Source organism: Gymnoscopelus microlampas, assembly GCF_963454915.1.
Source record: "Gymnoscopelus microlampas genome assembly, chromosome: 4".
NCBI lineage: Eukaryota > Metazoa > Chordata > Actinopteri > Myctophiformes > Myctophidae > Gymnoscopelus > Gymnoscopelus microlampas.
Window position 1 is genome coordinate 15,495,222 of NC_139941.1, and position 24,563 is coordinate 15,519,784.

General features: G+C 42.1%; 1 protein-coding gene across 2 annotated transcripts in view; it reads left to right on the forward strand.

Moving 5' to 3' along the window:
- col27a1b (collagen, type XXVII, alpha 1b) overlaps positions 1-24,563 on the forward strand; it is a 132,422-nt gene that overhangs the window by 54,729 nt on the left and 53,130 nt on the right. For both annotated transcript variants that reach the window (XM_084054968.1, XM_084054969.1), the window contains 16 exons: positions 2,576-2,629; positions 5,074-5,118; positions 5,933-5,986; positions 6,202-6,246; positions 7,073-7,126; positions 7,610-7,663; positions 9,968-10,021; positions 10,284-10,337; positions 10,467-10,520; positions 11,544-11,588; positions 15,478-15,531; positions 15,781-15,825; positions 16,143-16,196; positions 16,330-16,383; positions 19,212-19,265; positions 19,982-20,035. In XM_084054968.1, the coding sequence (XP_083911094.1) occupies positions 2,576-2,629; positions 5,074-5,118; positions 5,933-5,986; positions 6,202-6,246; positions 7,073-7,126; positions 7,610-7,663; positions 9,968-10,021; positions 10,284-10,337; positions 10,467-10,520; positions 11,544-11,588; positions 15,478-15,531; positions 15,781-15,825; positions 16,143-16,196; positions 16,330-16,383; positions 19,212-19,265; positions 19,982-20,035 (828 nt within the window). The remainder of the gene's footprint in view (positions 1-2,575; positions 2,630-5,073; positions 5,119-5,932; positions 5,987-6,201; positions 6,247-7,072; positions 7,127-7,609; positions 7,664-9,967; positions 10,022-10,283; positions 10,338-10,466; positions 10,521-11,543; positions 11,589-15,477; positions 15,532-15,780; positions 15,826-16,142; positions 16,197-16,329; positions 16,384-19,211; positions 19,266-19,981; positions 20,036-24,563) is intronic.

Sequence of the window (24,563 nt, forward strand, 5' to 3'; positions counted from 1 at the left end):
TTCTCAAGCAATCACGCTAGCGCGTGCTCGTGCGCGCACGCACAAACACAGAAACAGTTTGTGTGCCAGCAGGCCGTTCTTGTAAATAACAATTTGGTCTTAAGTGACCTGCCTGGTTAAAAGGCAAAAAGAGACACGATTATACAATATCCTGCCACGCATTGCTGCGGGCAGGGCGAACAGGGTAAACATCCTGCTATAAATGCCTCACATATGATCAAATGACCATGTTATTAATGACTGATTCAAAGGGACTCTAGTAAACATTGTGTATAAATGCCCCCCTGCTATGGATGTGGTAAGTCTCCACACCCTACAGTATGTATGTCTTTCTTGATTATTATTACGGAAAGTATGCATCGTTGCATAGGCGTGTCTCCTCCTCCTTGTCACTTAATCACTTCTTTTAATTAGAGATTAATATCCTCACACGCAACGGGGTCATTTATATACTTTAGCGAACAATTCCAAACTCTTTCTTCATTGATTGTAATTTACTGTGCGTTAACTATGCTTATTGAAGTACAGTGTTTTTTTTTTTTTTTACATGGGACTCTGTGATAATATATTGTGTCAGTTGTGGGTTTGGATGTTCAGAGTAACTGCCCACAGAGCAGGGAAGTCTATAGTTATTGGCGCCTGGAAGTGGATTCCCGATACTGCCAGGCTAACATGGAAAATACTCATGTTTATAACCGCTCATGTAATGCAGACTTTTTCCCAGGCCTAGTCTGGTTGTACGTAGTGTTTTTATTATGCCCTGATTATCCGAGACATCACACGCACGCACGCACATGCGCACAGAAAATGATTTCAGCAAGCTTGTAAAAGTCAAATCACATGAAGGCTGCCTCTCTTTAACATTAACCCTGGCATCCCTATATTGGGCATGTCGTTATAGGTGAAAACTCTCAAAAATGGCCGATCTGCAAGCTCACAAAGTCGTACGACGGTGTATGGCTTAAGCGGTTAAAAGAGAGTGGCCAGTCTGTTCTCCTTGAGGATATTTGCCACGCTGTCAACTCGAGACCAAACGTTTACACGTGTTCGAGATGCAGGGGGTCCTGACCACTGCCTGGACAGTACCACGGGCATGTTCTGCACATGACGGGGTGACAGGATACCACAAATAATCAAAATGTTTCAATTAGCACCCCTGCTACCCAAGTAGTCAATGCATAATGGAAGAGTTTGTATGATGCATGTGTTTCTGATCAAAACAATTCACTTATTGACGTTTTCTTGGAAAGAACAACACTTTTCCACATTTCCGTCTGATCGCTCGTGGGCCCCATGTTGCAACAATTACCCCTTATTAGTTTCTCCATATTTTTTGCCTAATGTTCTACATCAGCGCTGTCACACAAACACGCCTGTGTCCTGCCATCTTTGAGGTCTTGCTACTTTCGTCTACTTTATTTTTTTTGTTTTATTTTTCCGTCTCGCGGGGAGAGGCAGAGAAAGACCTCCACACTGCTCTGCCATTTATCACGGAGAGCTTTAAACACGCTCGCGCTCAGCGCCTTCTGTGGGCGAGCGCTGAGCCGCGATGCGCGGTAGCGTGCTGTTGACCTTGGCACGGCGACAAGCGCACGATGAGCGTGTGGCCTCGGCAGCGGCGTCACGCCTCTTGTTCTGCTTCCATAATGGAATCATGAACGGCAAGCAAAAAAAAAAAAGAAAAAAAAAAGGGCCCTGTCAGCAGTTCCTGAGCCAGGCTTTTTTTTCTTTTTTTCGCTGGGGCAGTCAGTCACTAGTCCGAGGGAGGTGGGGAGGGGAGGGCTTTGGTCCACCGACTACCTGTGGTGGAAAGTAACTTAGTACATTTACTTGAGTACTGTACTCAAGTACATTCTTGAGGCACATCTCAGAAGCAAATATTGTACTTTTTACTCCACTACAATTATTGGACCGCTTTAGTTACTAGTTACATTTCAGGTTTATGTTTTTAATACAAAATATGCATTAAACACTTAAGCCCTATTGTATACTTAAGCTATTTGAAAATAGATGCTCTACAAACTCAAAACGCGTGGCATTGTGCCGCGTTGTGAGCTTGTAGATCAGCTTTTTTTTGGAAACATTTTATTATTTTACTTGGGTGCCGATACTTTTGTACTTTTATTTATTTTATATAGGACTTTTACTTGTAACAGAGAATTTTTCTTTACACTGTGGTATTGATACTTTTACTTCAGTAAAACAATCAAAGTACTTATTCCACCACTGGTGCTCGCTGCCAGCACGCACACGCATGGCCCGTCTCTCGGAAACCCTCAGCCTTGGAATTTCCTGCCGGTCTCCTAGGAATGATGTGCTGAGTTTGTGTGTTTGCTGGGTATTTGCTGGGGTTTACAATGCAAAACGTCTTGTTTGGGGAAGTGCCTTTTGTGCGGCGGCTGCGCGTTCAGTGCGCCACTCCTAACGCAAGCAAACAATTCAACCTCGAAATGAGGCCTGTGATCAAACATAAACTGTGAATATGATAAAGGCCTGTTTGATGACAGGACTTCTCTCTTCTCCGTTTGTTTGTTTCTGTGTGTGTGTGTGTGTGTGTGTGTGTGTGTGCGTGCAGGGGTTTCCTGGGGACTTGGGAGAGAAGGGACCGCCAGGCCCTGATGGGAACCCAGTAAGTTATTGATTATGATGGATACATAATCTGAAACATGTCCCTAACCCTCACATCCCTGGCTCAATACACTACGTCAGTTCGGTCAGACACTTACGTCAAGATAAGCCATGGAATGCAGTTGTGACTCTGCTCCCGTAATGCTACAGATCATCTGCGCAAGCATGACACGGAATTTTAGGTCAATAACCCCCCTGAAGCAGAGCCTAAGATACAGAGTTATTAGATGAACATAAGTTAACCCATTAAGACCTGAGGCCGATTTCTACAAAATGTCTTCCAAATCAACAGTCAATCAAACATTATTCTGAAAAAACTTATGTTTCTATATCAGTGGTGCTCAAACCTTTTCATGTCAAGGACCCCCAAAATGGTATGTATTTGGCCACCAACCCCCATCTCAACATACTTTGTTCCAGGGACCCCCAGAAGCACAGATTTGAGTTAAAATGTTCGCTTTAAAAGAATATATATTCAAAGATTTGCACACAAATCTTTCAAAAAAGTGTAGATCTACAAGCTCATAGCGCGGCACTCGGTGCCGTGCTAAGAGCTTGTAGATCTGCTATTTTTGAATAGCCAAAGTGTAAAATAATGCTTTTTTAGCTCAAATCAAAAAATAGTGGGTGCGTTCCAGGTCTTAATGGGTTAAGATGCACAGATGTACCATCTTACAATCCACAGAATTCATACATTTAACGTTGTGAAGAACTAATTGCCACGAGGAGGAGGCTGGGGCGGTGGAGGGAGTTACGGTGCAGTGACCTACAGTATGCTGCTGAGCATGCAGTATGAACAGTGAACAGTGATCTGCTCAGAACACCACCTAGAACGAACCAGTAGGATTGAGGCCGTACTGTATGTGTTAGCTTAGAGTATGCCTGAACATCGCACCGCTCGTGTCCAAATACCTGCTCACGACCACACATTTGCGCTATTAATAGCAATATTTGGATCGATGATGGAGTGTATACACTAGTCCAGTAAGTCCACACACCTGCCCAATAAAACGCATTATTCAGATGCCATTGCAGCACAACTACTGTGCAGCTGCAGATTGAGGGCAACATTTTTTTTTCCTGGTATCCCTATTTTGGGCATGTCATTGCAAGCAGGGTTGCATTGCTCATGGGACGGCCTTGCACGCCGTGCAGGAACCTATTTGACCGGGAGCGCGCGCAGGCACACGCATAGATTTAAAACAACTTTAAATGCACACCTCAACAAAGTTTACAAAGGCTCCCGACTCACACCAGCATGAATGAACATAGGAATGAGCCTAGATGCATATCAATTGTCCATTGTGTGACCTGTAGTGTAGGTGTTAAGCGACGTGCGTGTCACGTCATTAAAATACAGTGCAACCACGTTCCAATTCAGCAATGCGACACTGATTACAAGTGAAAATTCTGACGCAAAATGTACAAAGATTTGCAACAAAAAAAAATCATAAATAGACTATCTACAAGAAGCTCACAACTCGTCACATGTTGTGAACTTGTAGATTTTTGATATTCATTTTCATCAATACACTCACTCACTCACTCACTCACCCACCCACCCACCTGGCACTGCCACTATTGATACTGTGACAACACCAGGAGGCTCATTGTCCCTTTAAACTTCCCTGAGCTTGACCCTCACGGTTCTCGATTGACGAGTGTAGCATTAGACGGCGATTGGCCGACCTCCGAGGACCTCTCCCCAGCCTCATTTCCTGTCACAGCAGAGGGGAGAGAGGGGATGTTCCACTTGGCTGAATGCGTCTCCATTCATACATACACACAGAACAGAGGGGGTCTCTCTCTCTTTCTGTCTGTCTTTCTGTCTGTCTGTCTCTCTGTGTCTCTCTCTCCTCTCTCTCGCTCTGTCTCACTGTCTCTCTCTCTCTCTCACTGTGCGTTGCCTCTGATGCTTGGAGAGGATACGGGCATGGCGTGTAACAACGGGCTAGATATGTTGAATGACACGCTTGTCTCTTAGTTTAGCGCCAGAACCTCATTCATTATTACATGAGCCAACAGGGGTTACACACACACACGCGCACGCGCACACACACACACACACACACACACACACACACACACACACACACACACACACACACACACACACACACACACACACACACACACACACACACACACACACACACACACACACACACACACACACACACACACACACACAAAATAAAGAAACATACAGTATAGACTATAGAGTGTGCACTGAGCTGATACGTGCGCTGCTCAGCATGGACTACCCACACAGTAACACATGTTCCCATACATACATACGTACATGTGCCTCCATGCAGCTGTACAGCTCTCTGACAGTGTAGTGTTTGTGTTGAATGGAGTCTGAAGCCCTCCCTCTGTCTTTCTGTCCCGCTGTCTCTCGCTGTCTTTCTCTTTCTGTCTCTCTCTTTCTGTCTCTGTCTCTAGGGTGAACTGGGAGCTCCCGGCCCGTGTGGAGTTGGAGGCCTGATTGTGAGTATTAATCACCCTAGATAAATGGCTAGGACCGGAGTCCCTCAGGGTTCTACAAGGTCCTTTACTTCTTTCCCTCTACGCCAAACACAGCAAGAAATGGAACATTACCCAAACGCAGACAACATTGTCAACAACATTGTCCATTGGGCGTCCTTGAAAAAGAGAGCTTGCTCTCAATGGGTTTCCCTGAATAAATAAAGGAAAAACAAAGAAAGAAAGAGAACATTGTGAAGAAAGTACAATTAGTATAATGAAAAATGTCCAACAAGGCCCGGACACCTAGGCTCCAAAGTAGCCTGACAGCGCATCGCGGGTTCGAGTCCCGATCCCGACGATCTTTTCTGCATGCCCCTCCCCATTTCTCTCTCCTTGTTTCCTGTCTGTCTCTATTGGAAAAACTATAAATAAAGGCCAAAAAGACCCCAAAAATATATTTTTTAAAAACACAAACTGTCCAACAATTGTGGAACGATGGCGCACAAAGTCACCCACGTCGGATAAAATCTGCGTTTCAAAGCCAGTGTTGTGGACCACCTCCGCAGCTTTGCACCAGGCGCCCCCCAAAAGCATTCTATAGGGACCCCTTTTTCAGCCCAGCATACGCACACACGCATGTGCTGCTGGTCCTCTGCGATGAACCGAAACACAATGGCTGCTAACATGCCTCCATGCGCTGTAAGGTCACAGTACGCCCGGCGGAGCGTGCGCTGAATGTTGAGACTGGCCGCCGTCCTAATGGCGTTATGGTATGTGTGTGTGCCTCACCTCACCGTGTTCTAAGTGTGTGTGTCTTCTGTGTTGTTGGTGGCAGGGAGACATGGGCCCCGTTGGCACGATGGGCTCGCCCGGACCGCCAGGACTCAAGGTAAACGTCCACGAAATGCGTAGCTTTAAGCGTTCTCTTTCTGGTCTTGATTTTGGACGTAATGAGAATAAGAGTTTTTGGAAAAGGGGAACGCTGGGGCATTTTAAACTCTAGTTAATAGGGAAATACCAAGGGGCTGCTCATTCATCATGTTTCCGTTTTGTTTTGTTTTTTTCTTCCTTTTCTTTTTTTTTTGGTTTTTCTTCTTCCAAAAGGGAGTACCGGGCAATCCAGGGGAACCAGGACTGAAAGGTGATAAGGTGATCTGAATATGTCTTTCTTAGTCTACTAACCACCTGCATCCAAGCATGCTAGAGACGACCGCATCACATTATACGCACATCGCACTCGGGAAAAGCTAACAGACACAGTGTCGACTCGAGTGGTTCACAGTAAGATCCTCAGTGTTCTCCGAGAGGGTACGAATGTACAAATGCACCCTCTCTGAGTTACAAACAGTGGTGGAATAAGTACTCAAATGTTTTACTTAAGTAAAAGTATCAATACTGCAGTGTGGAAATACTCTGTTCCAAGTAAAAGTCCAAAAGTATTGGTATCAAAATGCACTTAAAGTACCAAAAGTAGAAAGTACTCATTATGCAGAATATCCCATTTAATATAAAAGGTAGACTAAAATAAAATAGCCAATCTAAAAGCTCACAATGCGACGCATTGTGAGCTTGTAGATCAGCTATTTTCAAATGGCCCAAATGTACGTACAGTATATAGGTCTGAAATGGTAATGTATGTTTTGTAATAATCTAAATCTACAAAGTAACTAAAGTTTTCAAATAATTGTAGTGGAGTAAAAGTATAATATTTGCCTCTGAGATGTAGTGGAGTGGAAGTAAAAGTACAGAAAATTGGAAATACCCCAGTAAAGTAAAAAAAAACAACCTCAAAAGTGTACTTAAGTACAGTACTTCAGTAAATGTACTTAGTTTCTTTACACCACTGGTTACAAATGGATAAAGTAACACTGGGGATTTTACTGTTCAACACTGGCTGGTTCCTGCCTATTGAACACCTTTAATCGGCATTATGGTAAATGTTCTTATGTTGTTGTTTTTTCATTGCTTTTTTCAGGGGGAACTCGGCTTGCCCGGAGAGGCGGGAGAGCGTGGATTCCAGGGCGACAAGGTTATTTATTTTTAGCTTCACGTGATAAGAGGCTTGATCGATGTTGTTTTCGTTTTATCCAAAAAGCTTGGTCATTTAATACAAGTGGTTCTCAAGCTTTTTTCATATCAAGGACCCCCAAATGAATATGCATGGCCACGGACCCCCATCTGAAAATATTTTGTGCTAGGGACCCCCATACATTTGTTCGGTTGAAATGTTTCAAAAATATTTGTTGATTTTTGGGCCAATTTGTAGATCTGCTATATTAAAATAGCCGATGTATATACTGTAGGGTCAAAGTGGTTAAACATTTTGATGTAAATTAACTCATTATTTTGCATACCCCCTCAAACCCCCTCAAAGACCCCTGGGGGTCCGCAGACCCCACTTTGAGAACCACAAATGTATGGGAAAATGTGTTCCTTTTGTTTTTCTCGTGGCCAAGCGACATGTGTCTCTGTCTCATTGCCATGTTTACACTGTGGTGGTCTTATTTTATAGGGTATCCAAGGTTCACCAGGGTTGCCAGGTCCTCGCGGAAAACCTGGACCACAGGTATTTTCCCACCGTCAGTGAAATACTGGCTATAATGTGCATAAACAGTCACTGAATCCATAAATCAGCTGCCCAGACATCTGTTATACTGCCAGTTTCACTGGCCAGGCAAAAACACCAACCACTGTTGTCACTGTTAATTGTTTTTGCAATGCAATGAATGAGGTTTTGCCTCTTAAAGTGTGACCTTTTAAAGTGCCAGTTCACAGCTTCATTTCAAGAACAATATCGGGGAACGGCCATGGTTAATTGGTCGTGATCGTAAAAAGAGATTCTGTGACAGAAATCCAGCACCGAGCACTTGATACCCTCTTTCTAAAACTTGGCCGGATAAATGTATAACGATAAATATAAATATGTTGTTTTTAAAATCGTTCTAACTAAAGTCGATGGCACAGTCCACACCATATATAATGACAACGATATTAGTCGTAAACGACATCATTTGGAACACTTTCAGGGTGATTTAATGAATGATCGTGACAGCCAGTCAAAATCCACCAGAAAGACATCTGGGATGCAATCTGTCTCACTCGCCCTCGGTAAGTTTTGTTATTAACGGAGACGAGGAGATGATTATGAATAGCTATCTGGTAGGCTAGCTGGCATTACCTCAGGTCGGCTACAACTATCTTATAGTTATTATAATTAATAATCATCAATAATATTTTATTTGATTTATTAGATGTCATGGTAAAAAGAAAAACGCCTTACAGTACATGCTTATCACAGAAATGGTTAAAAACACAATAAAGTCAGTGACTTATTTCCATTGTGGTCCTTGGTCTGGGACAAACAAAACAGGCAATGCAACAATAAATAATACACTCTAGAACTATACTGCTAAACACTTATTACGCCATAAATAGAATATATGATAATAAATAGACGTGTCCTGTCCATGCAATTCTGCAAGATTATCCATGGATCCTATTGCATGTGTCTTTCTGTACCACAGAGATCTCTCTCTCCCCCTCTGTGTGGCCTGAGACAGCTGGACTGCACAGTACTGTTTACAGAACGTTATCGTTTATCAGTGTGTGGACGCTCACAAAAAACTATCGTTATATTTATAGTTATAGTTATCGTGATTGGTGGGAACCCTTAACCAAGCCAAAAATACTATGATACATATGCCACTTATTTCGCACATGTAAGTCACTCTGGAAAAGAGTGTCTGCTAAATTCCTGCATTGTAAATTGTAATTGTAAAACAAATTAATTTGTTTCAGAACACAGGCATTCACACCCGAAACAATCAAACTGTGTGTGTGCAGTGCAGTCACATGCAGGCTCAGGAGGTAGCGCGATCTGCTCCTGCATTGTCGGCGGTATATAATGACAAAACAAAGGTGCCGTTGGATAGAGGTCACTGTAAGACTAGAACAAACATAGATAGGAACATGGAACAAATGTTTTTGTTACTGAGATTTGTTTGGTCTTGGCCACAATTGGTAAGAATCCATGTTGTAGGCAGATGTAGACAGATTCACTGTTTACCTGGTATCCTAGTTTCTCTGAGGCCCTACATTGTTCTCTCTCCACTCAACAACTACTGTGACTAGTTACCTTGTTGTTTGTTGACTGGAGTTCATGCTTACTCTGCTTATTCCAATCTCACACTTGCTCATAAGCACACGCCGCTAACTGCCTAAATTGCTAATTGTAAATAGGAGCTGAATTCAGAAGGTGGCAAGAGCTTTGGAGGCAGGTGGTGTTAAAGACGGACCTGTACTGTAGCTTGCATTGTTTATACTGGACACTGTGTGTGTGTGCGTGTGTGTGTGTGTCAAAATGTTCTCAAAACATTGTAACCTAAGTTGTGAACTGGCACTTTGACCACCAAAGCCCAATTTTATACAAGTACTTTGTCGCATGGTGTCGCCTGGCAAAATTAGCTCTGATTAGCAATCGATTCAAGGAATCAATTCGCTTGTGATATTATCTTTTCACTCACTGTATAATAAGTCAGTATAAGAGCTAGCCTGGAATCCAGACTGCTTGCTACGTTCAGCATTTATTTTTTCTCACTTTGCTTCACAGTCTGGCAAGCCTCCTATCTCCGTGCACAAACGGGAGAAAACGACCCGCGTCTTCTGATTGGTCTGTGGGGGGAGGGGTGGGGCATAAAACTCCTGACTTGCCTACGTAATGGAAATACGAGTCAAATAGGACCTTGGCCAGACTGAGTAGCGAAGTGAGAAAAAGACGAACGTAGCGAATCAGTCTGGATTCCAGGCTAGTGCAGAGCTCCCAGAGGCATGAGATATGTGATAATAATTATGACGGATGGATGTTTTCTAGGGTAAACCTGGTGATAGAGGCCCTGATGGTTTACCAGGTCCTCTTGGTCCTGAGGTAAGAGTAACTAAGTAAACTGCATTTCCTCATTGACTTTAAGCCTGATTTTACTTACTGTAGTTGTGCGTGGGTGCGTCACGCTGCAACGCGTTGTGAGCTTGTAGATCTGCTATTTTCGGTGTGCGACACCCGCGTGCAACTAAGTACAACTTTAGATGCACCACACCACTACCAGCTGCTGTTTAACAAAAAAAAATGACCTTATTATTTTGCTGTGCTGAGAATTGTTAATAATTTTCTGGCATTTTTTTCCCTGAAGGGTTTCCCCGGAGATATAGGCCCACCAGGACAGAATGGCCCTGAGGGACCCAAGGTTGGTATAGTGGCATCCCACTGATGTATAGTAGCATCCTACTGGATATCAATCCTTGTGCAGCTCTTGCTCACTTGCTCAACATAAAAACAGTAAAAAGCTTGTGTTGTGTTGTGTTGTCGCCCTCAGGGGAAGCCAGGGTTAAGGGGGTTGCCTGGCCCAAGAGGAATACCTGGGATGGAGGTGGGTTTGAGTTCAGTTTTGATTTGTCTTGATTTATACTTCACCATACGATTGTCGCGCTCCGGAAATAGATTATACAAGCTCACAACACGTAGCATGAGCTTGTAGATTAGAGTTTGGCTTATATAGATTTTTTCAAGGCCGATACTCATTCCAATCTTTTGGAGAACAGGAAGGCAGATCACTAGGGGTGTGCCGATATATCGTCCCGCGATATATCGCGATACGTTTTCGCGACGATATGTATCGTTTTGGGGGAAAAAAATATCGTTTTTGAAAAAAAAAAAAAGTGGATTTTGTTATTATTTGTTTTAATATACTTGTGGATTAAATGCATGCGTTAGCATTTTGCACTATTTTAGTTTAGTTTGCTCTTGTTTTTATAATGTGTGGCTTAAATGCATGTTTGAACTATTTTTGTGTATATTGTTTATTTTAATATAAGTGTTGTGCTGCCGTAATACGTTTAAGAGTGACAACATGTTTTTTTTTCGGGTCAGGTGTCATACTATTTGGATTCAAAACGGCTATTGTAGCTGAAAAGCTACAAGTTTGCATGTCTGAATAATGCAAAAACAGAATTATTTGTTTGCATTTTCTTTTTTTCTCCTCCATATATTTTCATAATAAAAAAAGTGCGTATCGTATCGTATCGAAATCGTATCGAAGTTGTGAGTCAAATATCGTATCGTATCGTTTCGTGAAATTAGTGTATCGGCACACCCCTACAGATCACAGATTTTTCTCTTAAATATTCTTATATTTATTATTAATGTACTCAAATAATTTGATTTGATTCCACTGTCTGTGCACGTGTCCTTCATTCTAGACAGCCATTTTCAGATGGGGATTCACCACCAAAATGCATATAATTTTTGGGGGTCCTTGACATGAAAAATATGTGTGAGAACCACTTTGCTACAGTATACAGTATTTGCACATACTGTACTGTACTGTACTGTACTGTACGTAGCATTTACTCATCCTAACTGACCTGACCAGTAGCCATTGTTGTGCTTTCAGGGTGATGAGGGGCCACCTGGGCCAGCTGGCCCTCCTGGACTGGAGGTGAGTGTCATTTGGATGTCATTTGGATAAAGACTGCACACCAATCAGGGAACACAATAGTAGCACACTTCCAGTACCACCCACACACACCTCACCGCATCTGTCACTTAGTCTGAGTCTTAACTTCAGCTTTGTCTTACCATTATACTGTATATACCATTGGTGGTAACACTTTGGCCAGTGGTGTGCAATAAGCAGTGGTGGAAGACGTTTTCAGATTTATTTTACTTAAGTAAAAGTACCAATACCACAATATACTGTAGAAATACTCTGTTACAGGTAAAAGGCCTGTATTATTATTTGTAGTATAGTTAAAGTACAAAAGTATTGGCATCAAAATATTCTTACAGTACTCATTATGAATGGCCCATTTCACCATAATTAAAAAAAAAAAACATTTCAAAACTATCAATTACTGATTTACAAGCTCACAACAATGTATCGCAATGTGACGCATTGTGAGCACATTTTTAACAGCATATGTACAAAATAGGGGTAATAATAATGTAAATCTCAAAGTAATTGAATATATTAAATAATTATAATGAAGTAAAAAGTACAATATCTGCCTCTGCAAAAGTATCAAAGTATAAAGTATAAAAATAATGATATACTCAAAGGTAGGGTAAGTGATATATTTTTTGTTAAATAGCTCTATATTCTGATAATATTCTATGTCTCTCCAGCTCTTCGGTAAACAGAAATCACATGTCGGGATACCAATTGTATCCAACCAGGAGAGAGAACTCACACAGGATTCAGGATAAACAAGCACAATTGGAAGTGATGACACAAAGAAATGGGCAGACAACATTGGAACTGTGACATTATAAAACATAAGCTGATAAATGAAGAAGCTGATAAATGGGCACTCTCTCCTGATTGGCTGAAAATATGCAACCCACCTGAACATGTATTCTCTGTTTATTAAAGAGCTGGAGAGAGTAAAGTAAAAGCACCTCAAAATTGTACTCGAGTGAATGTACTTAGTTACTGTCTGTCCACCACTGCAGTAAACACAATAGTAGCACACTTACCACCACCCCCACACCAGACCGCATCTGACACGCCAGGAGCCCACGAGTCTGGAGTCTAACTTTATGTTTGGCTTACCATATATATACTATCAGTGGTATAAATATGGCCAGTAGTGTGTGATAGGTCCCTGGCAGGAGCATCACTCTATTGTTCCGGAGCTATTTATATAGACGTCCTATTGCTTACTGTGCACTCACATCAGCCAGATTGGTTAGCAAATTGCTATGGCTTCTCGTGGTCACGAAAAGCTCATCACTGTCACGACAGATGATGAAATGACACCTTGCATTTTCCTCAAGATGTGCTCTGAGTCTCTATACACAGACATTTTTAGAATTTAAACACAGTACAAATATTGGTTGAATTTTTAAGATTATTTCTTGTGGAGAAATGCCACGTTAACCCAACGCAGACATTGTTTCACAGGATATCTGAGAAGTACAATTTGTGTGATAATACTGTAGATGCCAACAAGTGGCTGCTGTAGACTGCAGGCAAAGACACCCTTATCGATTATACTATTATGTGTTTCCAGTTAACCGCTTAAAACCCATGACTGGAGCCACCCAGGGCTCTATACTTGGTCCGCTAATTCCCCCCCCCCTGTTCCAATCTCTACACTGAGTGAAAATAGCCAATCCACTGTACAAGCTCTGCCGTTTTCGCTGGATGTTTGCCCTAGAATTGTCTCTGTGCAAAAGTCCCGAGGTTCTTGAAGGCATAGATACACGTAGATACCGCATTGGCTGCTGCTGTTCATTGGAGCAATGCGTCATCGCGGCCGCAATATTGTGATGTCTACTGAAGCAGGAGGTCTTGGTTTGGTTTGTTGCAAATGTCAGACATATGTTACGATAAAGGATACTTTAAAATGAATGAAAATTAAACATTTTCATGCCAAACCACTGTACATGTATCTTACAAAGATGGTAACAGTAATGATTATAAAACAGAAAAAAGTTTTAGTCTCATGTGCCTATATGACTCAGGTATATAATTCCTTGCAGTGTAGTTATGGCAAGCTGCCCTGCTTAATACAGACACGGCGTTGACGTGCGGCCACAGTGGCCAATGAGGCGTCTAGGGACTCCCTCTTCCTTTGGTGTGTCGCCCAGGTTGCGCCTTCCATCCATCATCAACCGCTTATCCGGAATCGGGTCGCGGGGGTAACAGTTCCAACAAAGATTTCCCTTTCCAGAGCAACTTTAGCAACTTCCTCCTGGGGGATCCCGAGGCGTTCCCAGGCCAGTGTGGAGATATAATCCCCCCATATGATCCTTGATCTGCCACGGGGTCTCTTCCCAGTGGGACGTGCAGCGAGGACCTCCCTAGGGAGACGCTCGGGAGGCATCCGTACTAGATGCCCGAACCACCTAAGCTTGCTCCTTTCCAAGTCAAGGAGCAGCAGTTTTACTCCGAGTCTCTCACGGATGACTGAACTTCTCACCCTATCTCTAAGGGAGAGGCCGGCCACCCGTCTGAGAAAACTCATTTTGGCCGCTTGTATCCACAATCTTATTCTTTCAGTCATAATTTAACTTAACCAAAACTATGCTTAAACCTAACCTAAACCCTAACCCTAACCTCACAAACACTATGCCTAACCTTAACCTTAACCCGAACCCTAACCTCGCAGAAACAGGAAAAGGGTATACCTCCTTCGAGAACTCCGGGACTACAGTTATGCACAGATCGCTTAGGGTTCATGTCGTAAAGTCTCTCCAGCATAGAGAAATGTATTTCTTTTTTTGGTAATCAATAACACAAGCAGACCAACCATGTGATTTTGAGCCTTGCTTTTCATTTGACCATGCTGCATGCTGGTACAGAGCCATCCTGTTAGACTCCCATCGGAGTCTCCATGCTGAGTTTGCCTGGAGCTCGCCCGAGGTTAAACAATAGCACTAGACGAGTCCAATGAAAGTCCTCCAGACTGACCTCTGCATTTGGCAGCACTGACGTCTCCCAATGTGCAACCCGCACATGATATCTGGAAATAATACTGTACACACTTGGCCCAGGCTTTTTGGGAAGTAAATAGCAAGTCTTTGATGCAGTAACTGCCTGTCTTTTTTGGTATTGATGGGTTTTATCAGCTCTTTGAATTTCTCAAAATGTGTGTTTTTTCTTTGTTTGTTTGTTTTGGCAATCAGTTATCCAAATATTGTCCATCAGATTTATCTGTTGCATCTGTGCTCTGTGATCGAGGAGCTGGAGCTACCGATTCCATTCATATAAAAAGGTCTCAAAATCACACTTTTAGCATATACGAACTAGCTAAAGAGACTATCCATCATCGATAATATACTGTATGATGGATGCAGTTTCACTTTCCCAAAATTAAGTACCAGGACTTGTTTATCATATATTGCCAGAACACGCTTTTTTATGTGCTAAAAAGTAGTAATTTTGAGACCTGTTTTTCCATACAGAGTGAATAGAATCGCTGCGTCCGGTTCCTCGATCACAGAGCACAGAAGCAACAGATACAGATGATGGACAGTGTTTGGATTCACTGTAGGTCGTCTCTGTCCGGCGGAAAACTCATATGTCCAAAACGGTTACTTGTCAGAATTCAAATAAAAAAATAGCAAGACTATGATCAAGTAGGGCATGAATAAAAAAAAAACAACACAAAGTTAGAATATGGAGATAAGAGGTTTCGACCCGACAGCAACGATATCTGAATCATGTTCAGTAGAAAATACCTGTTTTTTGTTGTACAACATGGTCGTTGTACATGGACGATGTATTTACTGTATAAATTTGCACGTTTGCTGTAAAGGGCGACTTTGTTGTCCTGTATGTTGGCGATCTGCGGTACGCCGTGTCATTTTCTCTTTCTGTTCAGGGCAGGCCGGGGAGGCAGGGGTTCCCCGGGAAGACAGGCCCCGAGGGACTCAAGGTCAGACCTAATGAGCAAACGCACCAACCGCCGAACACACACTCCCCTCTTTAACAGAACACACTCTTCCTCCCCGCAAACTTTTTTTATGATAATGTATCATCCCAAATGTGTGTAAATTAGATGTTAATACTCCCTTCCACCGCCACGGGGAATGGGCCTCTGAGCACATTTACACTATAATGACTCGAGCTGAAAAGCAGAAGCATGAATACGTTTATGATATGCTAATTAGCTCATCTGCTGCAGGGCGAGACCGGAATAAGTGGCGAGATTGGAAAGCTTGGCGAGAGGGTAAAGGCTTTTCTTACTCTTTTTCCACTGTCTTATTTATTTGTTTATTATTATAAAGTGTGTGTGTGTGTGTGTGTGTGTGTGTGTGTGTGTGTGTGTGTGTGTGTGTGTGTGTGTGTGTGTGTGTGTGTGTGTGTGTGTGGGTGGGTGGGTGGGTGGGTGGGTGGGTGGGTGGGTGGGTGAGAGAGGGAGTTTTGTTGTTGATACCCTACAGCTCTGTAGACGATTATAAAAAAAATAAACGATAAACATCTCAAAAGAATCATAAGAAGTATGTGAAAATCAAGACGCCATACTTTCCCATTTTTGCTCCGCAGGGTCTGCTTGGCTTCATCGGGCCTGTTGGGGAGACAGGCATCGCTGGAGAAAAGGTTAGCGGGCGCCTCTCTCTGGCCTACTTTGTCGTAAATCCTAATTTTTTGGTGGTCGGCATGTGAAAGTTGATGTGTTGATTTATTTTTGGTGGACTATTATTCTTCTAACGAGGATGTCTGGTTTCTTCAGGGGGACCGCGGGGACACAGGCTTCCCCGGGCCAGCAGGGGAAAAGGGGGCGATGGTAAGGAGTAAGTTTGGACCCCGTCTCTCTTACGCAGGGGTGTGAAAGTCTATATGGGTATTGGGTACGGTGTGTATTTGAGGGATTGAAAAGGCTTCTATTGAGAGGCCACTTTAACCACTTTTAAACCCTACCGTCCATATTCTGGGCATGCCATAATAGGCGTAACATTCTGAAAAAAAGTAGCAGATCTACAAGCGCTTTTTTGGGGCTGAGACAGAAGAAAGTGGGCCAAGTACAGACCTCCTGGTGACCCTTGTCAAGGAAGTGAACAGGGTTTAAGTGGTTTATCACTTAAGCCCTATCTTATACTTCGTCGCATGACGGCGTTGCATTGAAATATCGAAAATAGCTGCTTTTGTGACGCTGTAGTATGATCAAGTAAGGCATTTATTCACACAAACATGTAGAATTGTTTCTGCCCGACAGCGTTGACAAAATGTCGACATGCCCAAAAACATGCACGGCGGGTTGAAAGTGGTTCAAATGTCCTCCATGTACAGTAGCTAATGTGATGATGTAGCTCTAACAATACCTATCAAACAGAGATGATGATCGCTGGTCAGTAGAGTGCTACAGGGATGACATCTTACTGTACTGTGTCATTTTTAGATTTCTTTGGCTATTCAAAAATAGCAGACATACAAGCCCATAGCGTGGCACTGAGTGAGCTTGTAGATCTGCAATTTATTTGGAAAGATCGTGATTTTTTTAGCAAATCTTTAGTTTGAATATATATATACTGTATATATATTTTGAAAGCGAGCATTTGCAACTCAAATCTTTGCTTTTGGGGATTTTACAGAAGCAGGTTTCTGAAAAACGCATGTTTATTTCAGTGGTTCTCAGACTTTTTCATGTCAAGGACCACCCACAATTATATGTATTAGGCCGCCGACCCCCATCTCAAATATGTTGTTCCAGGGACCCCCAGAAGCAAAGATTTGAGTTACAAATGTTCGCCTTAAAAAATATATATATTCAAAGATTTGCACAAATTGTCATGATTTAAAAAATCAAAAATAGCAGATCTACAAGCTCATAGCGTGGCACTCAGTGAGCTTGTAGATCTGCTATTTTTGAATAGCCAAAGAAATCTTAAAATGACACAGATGGGTTCGCGGATTGAATGGGTTAATTAAAGGTGCTCTATATTCTGATAGCAATCATTGCTATAGTGTGTTTAGTAAATGGGATACTAATTTCATCCAATCAGAAGAGAGAACTCATACAGGATCAACAAGTGAAATTGGAAAGTGAGAGCAAATAAATATGGAATTGGACCACTATAAAATTGAAGGTGATGAATGGGTTATCTCTCCTGACTGGACTTGTGTTGGTGACCCACCTGAAAATGTATTTCCTGTTCATTAAAGCGCTGGAGAGACAGGACAAACACATTACAGCAATGATAGCATTTCAAATAGTCATTTCCATTCAAACCTTTATTTATTCTCGAAAGACATTGAGAATAGATCATTCATTTGCAGTGTCGTCGAGATGCATCACAGTACAATTTCATATTCACATCAGTGATAAAACAAAACAGAAACTTCCCCCATCTTAAACACAAGTTTAAAAGCAGTTGCAGACATTCGTGGGTAGGTCTGCAATCAAAGATTTTAAATTGATCATAATGTTATGGGAGAACAGGTCTTTAATTTAAGCTGCAGGTCATTACAAGTGGTTGAGGCACTAAAACAAAAGGCAGTTTTCCCCATTTCAGTCTTTATATTGGTGACCTTTAGTGTGAACCAGTCAATGGAGCGTGTCCTTCATGTTACAGGATTCCATTCCAGCAGAGATTTAATATAGAATATAGACTTTTTAACAAAAAACGTTTTGTTTTAATCAAAAGATATCACTCACAGCACCTTTAACTCCCTCCGCTGATATCCAGTGGAACTGGGTTTTGGATGAAATGAGAAAATAAGCTCTGTAGCAAACATAGACTTATGATATTAACACATTTTCCTGCAACAAGATAATCTCCCCAACTCAACAGACTTTTTATGATGTTGAACACACGTAATTAATCTAAGCACATAACCGGCTTCAGAATTGACGGCAAAATGTGAAACTCTCCTAGGCTCTTGTTAACAACAGGTCTTATTTTCTGCATAAATCCAAAACCGGCTTTGGAAATCTGCTATTCTCACTTACCTGTTTTAGGACTAATGTACAAACCTTAGCACTCAATTATATATAGAAAGTTTCATTAATGTGACAGCTAAATATGGTATTTAAAGCTGAAATCCATAACTTTTTTTTGTTGATGTAAAAAACAACGATGTTCTTTTAACCAATTCTGTATGGTAGAATTAGTAGAATATATGAATACAATATAAATAACAACAAATACAGTGATGGGAGGTGGTCTCATTCAGACGTTTAGATCATGTAGGACACCTACTGGTTGACGAGAGACATTGCTTGAAATTCAAAGGGAAATATCTTGCCTTCCCAAATGAGCTCTCCTCCGGTATAATTCAACAGTATAAACTTCAGCGTTTAACCATTTAAACCCCATATGGTTGACCGGAGCCTTAACTTTTTTCTGTTATTGTGGGGAAAGCTTTCGGTGAAAATAGCAGATCGACAAGCTCACAACGCGTCGCAACGCGACGCGTTGTGAGCTTGTCGATCTGCTATTTTCAGCGAAAAAAGCTTCCCCCAACAGTACGGATGCTGGGGTTTAAGTGGTTAAGTGGACGATCCGGATTTGAATCCCGGACATGAAAAAAGTTATGGATTGCAGCTTTTTTGTTTTTATGACAGAATTATGCAGATATTATTTTTGAGGGTCATGTTGCTGCTCTCTTCATCAGGGGCATCCCGGAACACCTGGAGGGCGCGGGCCCACCGGACCGCCAGGCATACCAGTGAGTTTGTAACTGGAATTGTTATCATCTCATTGGGCTTTGGACCATTATTTCATAACGTTTGCCTCAAATACGATTAATGAACGAACATGAACTCTGAGGCCGAATCTAAACGCCTTCTAAATCAGTAGTTCTCACACCTTCAAGAAGTGACGCGCTGTGAGCTTGTATATCTGCTATTTTGAATAGCCAACGCTAAAATGTCCCGGTTTTAATGGGTTAAAAAATTAAATATATGTTTGTACGCCACCATGGTACGATGAAGTATAATACAGAGTTAAGTGGTTAATCAGACTGATTGATTTAGTTGATTAGATGATCATTATGTAGGTAAAAAAAATAAAAAAAATAGTAGATCTGCAAGCTCACAGTGCGTTGCGATGTGCTGTATTCATAGATGACTGACATCAGGCTGGCCACATTAAGTCTGAGATCCACATGATTAGAGTTTTTAAATAGACATTAAGTGGTTAAACTACAGTATGATAATGTGCAATTCTGAGCTTCAGCCTAAGTGGTTAGAATAAAGAAAATGTGTAATGACACCGCATAATGGTTCTTATATGCATACCATATGCATGCCTGCTTCTTATATGTACGTGCGCATCTTAACTTTCATCGTAGCTATTCTGTCGACTGTCATACTGTCCTTCAGGTGTATCTCTCATAATCTGGTGTAGCCATTATTGTAAGAATATACATTTTCTCATATCCAGGGGCCTTCTGGTTCGAGGGGCATGGTTGGCATCAGAGGAACTAAGGGCAGGAGGGTAAGTCTGATACGCTCTAACCAAAGTTCTGCAGTTTAGAAATGTATTTTGTTTCATTAGTTAGCCCAGTTAGCCCATACATAGACCGGTGGTCTTCTCAATATTGCTTTTCCCAAAGTAAAGGGCAAGGATTGCACATAAATGACTCACTGTCCTATACCAGTAAGACTCCCTAATCGGGAGATAAGCGACCGTAGGTCACATGTATACAGAAGAGGGCTGTAACGAGCTGCAGTGGCAGGGGGTCCTCCACTGGGGGCGCCACCACTTTTGCATCCGTTCTGGAGCACCAGGAGTGGGTGGTCCCCGGGAATGCCCCGTGAGCAGGCCCGTTGGGGTGGTCATTTGGTAATTTGTCCACATGTGCTCATTTTTTACACTTGGGGGTCCCCGAGGCAGCTGGGGGTCCCTGGAGCTCCGGGGGTCCTTGGAGGGTGTAGTTTGGCAGGTAAGGAGTGTGTGTGCAAAATCTGGCATGGATCGGGGCAACGGGTGCGGAGATATGAGCAGGGCAAAAGTGTGACGTGTGTGACGGAGTGACGTGACGGACGGACACCTGGAGCAGCTTTCTGTAGTAAGTGCGACCTACGGTCGCAACAAATGAAACGCAAATTATTGTCAGGATGAGAAAAAACAATAAGGAGGTGAAACAACATTCATTAGAAGCTGCAACATAAATTCTACACAATCCTACAAAAGTTTCAGAAACCTGCATTTAAGTCATTTGTTTGCAGGGAAGTAGAATGTGTGAGGTTGATGCACAGTGAAGTAGAGCATACTGTAAACACTCAAGGTGTATACAGGAAATTATCATGAGACGCCAACCTCACTTGTAAGTACTAAACACAAACCTCCATGTTTATATAGTCCCTGTGACCACCAAGTCATCTTGGGGAGGGTGTAGACCAGGGGTCTTCAATGTTTTCAGGCCATGGACCCCCTAGCTGAGAGAGAGATGAAGCAGGGACCCCCTCTATATTGTATAACATTGTGTTTCAGATAAACTTTTGCTGCTCTTTTTTCCCTCTACACCTATAACTCTTTGCCAAAAATAGCCGATCTACAAGCTCACAACACCTCGCAGCGCGAGGCGTTGTGAGCTTGTAGATCTGCTATTTTTGGCTAAAGTTCTCCTCAGAAAAGGGATGCTAGGGTTCAAGTGGTTAATGTAAAAAAGAAAATCATATCACACAAAGATTTGGCGGACCCCCTGTAGTAACTCTGAGGACCCCCTAGGGGTCCCGGACCCCCTGTTGAAGACCCCTGGTGTAGACAACCACATGTATCTTCCGATACACACTCTGCTTCTTGTCACCTGACAGTGAGCATGTAACTCGTGTGGAGGAACAGGCTGTCCCTCCCTGTTCCGCTCCCTGCTGAACAGGCGCCCCGACCACCCTGTAGGCGTCGCTAGTGCAGCGACATATAGATCACCCTCCCTGCCAGCTTCCCACCCGCAAACATGGCTAATCGGCTCTGTGCATGAACTGTAGTCCTAGGTTTCCAGAAAGTGGCATACTCGTTTCCAGTGGTGGACGAAGTCCACCACCACATTCTGTTACAAGTAAAAGGCCTGTGTTCAAAATGTTACTTGAGTAAAAGTACAAAAGTATTGGCATCAAAATATACTTAAAGTACCAAAAGTAAAAGTACAAAATGTTTGAAAATAGCAGTGAGCTTGTAGATCGACCATTTTCAAATAGCCTAGAAATAAAATGGGGCTAAAGTGGTTAATTCGTGTTTTATAATACAATAATTTATATCTGCAAAGTAACTAGTAACTAAAGTCTTCAAATAATTGTAGTGGATTAAAGCATTGACAATTGGAAATACTCCAGTCAAATTGTACTTAAGTACTTGAGTAAATGTACTTACTTTACACCACTGCCCATTTGCCGTTCCAGATTATTTTCCCACAGCTTTGTTTGCTTGGCTCAGGAGCAGATTTGAACCCGGAAACACATAGGACACCTTCACATAGGTTTCCAGTTCAAATCTGCTGTCGAGTCAAGCAAGCAAAGCTATGGGGAAATGAAATGGAACAGAAAACTACTATATGCCACTTTTTGGAAACCTGGGACTACAGTTACTGTATATGCACAGAGCCGATTGTGTTCATTGGAGCGCCCAGCCTAGTAGGAAGGAACCGTGGGCAAGAACGTGCCCTTTACGCCACCTAGACGCCCTGACATTGAATCCTTTACATAAACCCTATACTTAGTTGACTGGAGTTCCCCAGGGTGCTATACTAGGCCCCCTCAAGTTTTCACTTAATACCTTCGCCAAAAAATAGCAGATCAAGCGTTGCGACGCGTTGTGAGCTGGTACTGTAGATCGGCTATTCTCACCGAATGTTCACCCCCAGAATAGGGACACTGTGGGTTTCAAGTGGTTAATCGGAGTTTCATTCAAGTAAAGCTTCGCTTCGGACAGCTTGCATGACTTGCGGATACAGAATCTTTGATGTCTCCTTCTCCTTTGAAAGGGCATTTCTCAGCACCAGCAGATGGTGTGTAATCCCCATCTGTCTGGCTGTTTGACTGTGCTCTGGAACGCTGTCTGATGATACTGTCAGCTTGAGAGACTGCCCACGTCACGCAGCCAGCTCCACTTGGCACTCATGGCTAATCACAAAGCATGAGAGGAGTTATGCATGTTTTCATTGCCTTAATTTTCAAAGTACTCCCAGAAGTGACCTCTCAATTTTTTTTATACGGCTTCTGTAATCATTTTTCTTTTACTTTCAGGTAATAAAAGAGAATGCAGTTAGAGTTTTTTTTACCAATTAAACCCAGTGGTAAACAGTGGTTCTCAAACTTTTTCATGTCAAGGACCCCCATAAGTATATGTATTTGGCTGCGGACCCCCATGTTGTTCCAGGGACCCCCAGAAGCAAAGATTTGAGTTACAAATGTTCGCTTAAAAATATATATATATTCAAAGGATTTGCACAAATTTTCACGATTAAAAAAAATAGCAGATCGACAGGTTCATAGCGCGGCACTCGGTGCCGCGCTATGAACTTGTATATCTGCTATTTTTGAATAAAGTATAAAATATGGATAAAGGGGTTAAAATGATTTATTAACTTTATTAACACATTTTGCTGGGGACCCGGACCCCACTTTGAGAACCAATATATACTTCAGTGACTGGGGTCCTCCAGGGGGTCTATCCTTGTGGCCTGGCTACAAGGATGGGTTCACAAACAGATCCCCACAGAACATCACGATCCGTGAGGAACGTTTGTGAACCCACGTGATCAGGATAGCCAATGCCAGGCTACTATCATTGGTCCCTTCATTTCCCTCCTGTACGCCAAATATCTTTACAGAAAATAGCCGATCTACGAGGCTGTGAGTTTGTAGATCTGTTATTTTCGCCATCGGTTATTACGTTCGCCTATTATGACATGCCGAGAATAGGAACGATAAGGTTCAAGTTGTTAAGCAACAATCGCTATACGTATAAATTAGCAATCTTCAAAACCAACTTTACCATTGTTAGACTTAACACAATATAGCAATATGTTCTATTGGCTTGTTGATTTTGGCTGTCAAAACTGAAAAATTATAGATAATTATCAGAGTCATGTACAGGGAATTATCAAGAGTCGACAATTATACTGTTATTGCACGCCTTGGCACTCACGGGGATCCTAACTCTTGCTAATTATGAAATACGCTCTGGGGGAACAATGTTGGAGGACAAATTATTATGACTGTATTTGCAAGTTGAAAAACCAACTTTGCCCCCTGCATACGTTCAAACATACAAAACTCCTTGTTTAGAAATGTCATTCATTAAACACCCTGGAGGGTCGTTGCATGGAAAACATGCCCCCATGACCATGTCTGCAAATAACACAACATCATCTTAACCCATTAAGACCTGGAACGCATCTATTTTTAGATTTGAGCGAAAAAGCATTATTTTACACTTTGGGCTATTCAAAAATAGCAGATATGAGCTTGTAGATCTGCTATTTTTTTTTTATCGTGAAAATATGTGCAAATCTTTGAATATATATTATTTTAAAGCGAACATTTTTAACTCAAATCTTTGCTCCTGGGGGGTCCCTGGAACAAAATATTTTGATGGGGGTCCCTTGCCAAATACATATAATTTTGGGGGTCCTTGACATGAAAAAGATTGAGCACCACTGATATAGAAACATACATTTTTAAGAATACTGTTGAGATTTAGGAGACACGGCTTCAGGTCTCAATGGGTTAATGGAAGAGAATTTTGCTATGGAAAATAGCCTGTGGTAGCACAGCAGGACCCTTGAGCTAAATGAATAATTGATATAATATTCATAAATGGTATAATTAGGGCATTTCATTCGATAGATTAGTTTCACATGGTTCCCCTAAAATCGCAATCATTGAATTTAATATTTAATAACTATAATAGGAGGAAATTACAGTGGGGCTTTTGAAAATAGATTTTCAAGATCAGCATAATTACAGAGGATTCTCCTTGTTGCAAGATGGAAAACACTACGCCATAGTCAACATTAGAAAGT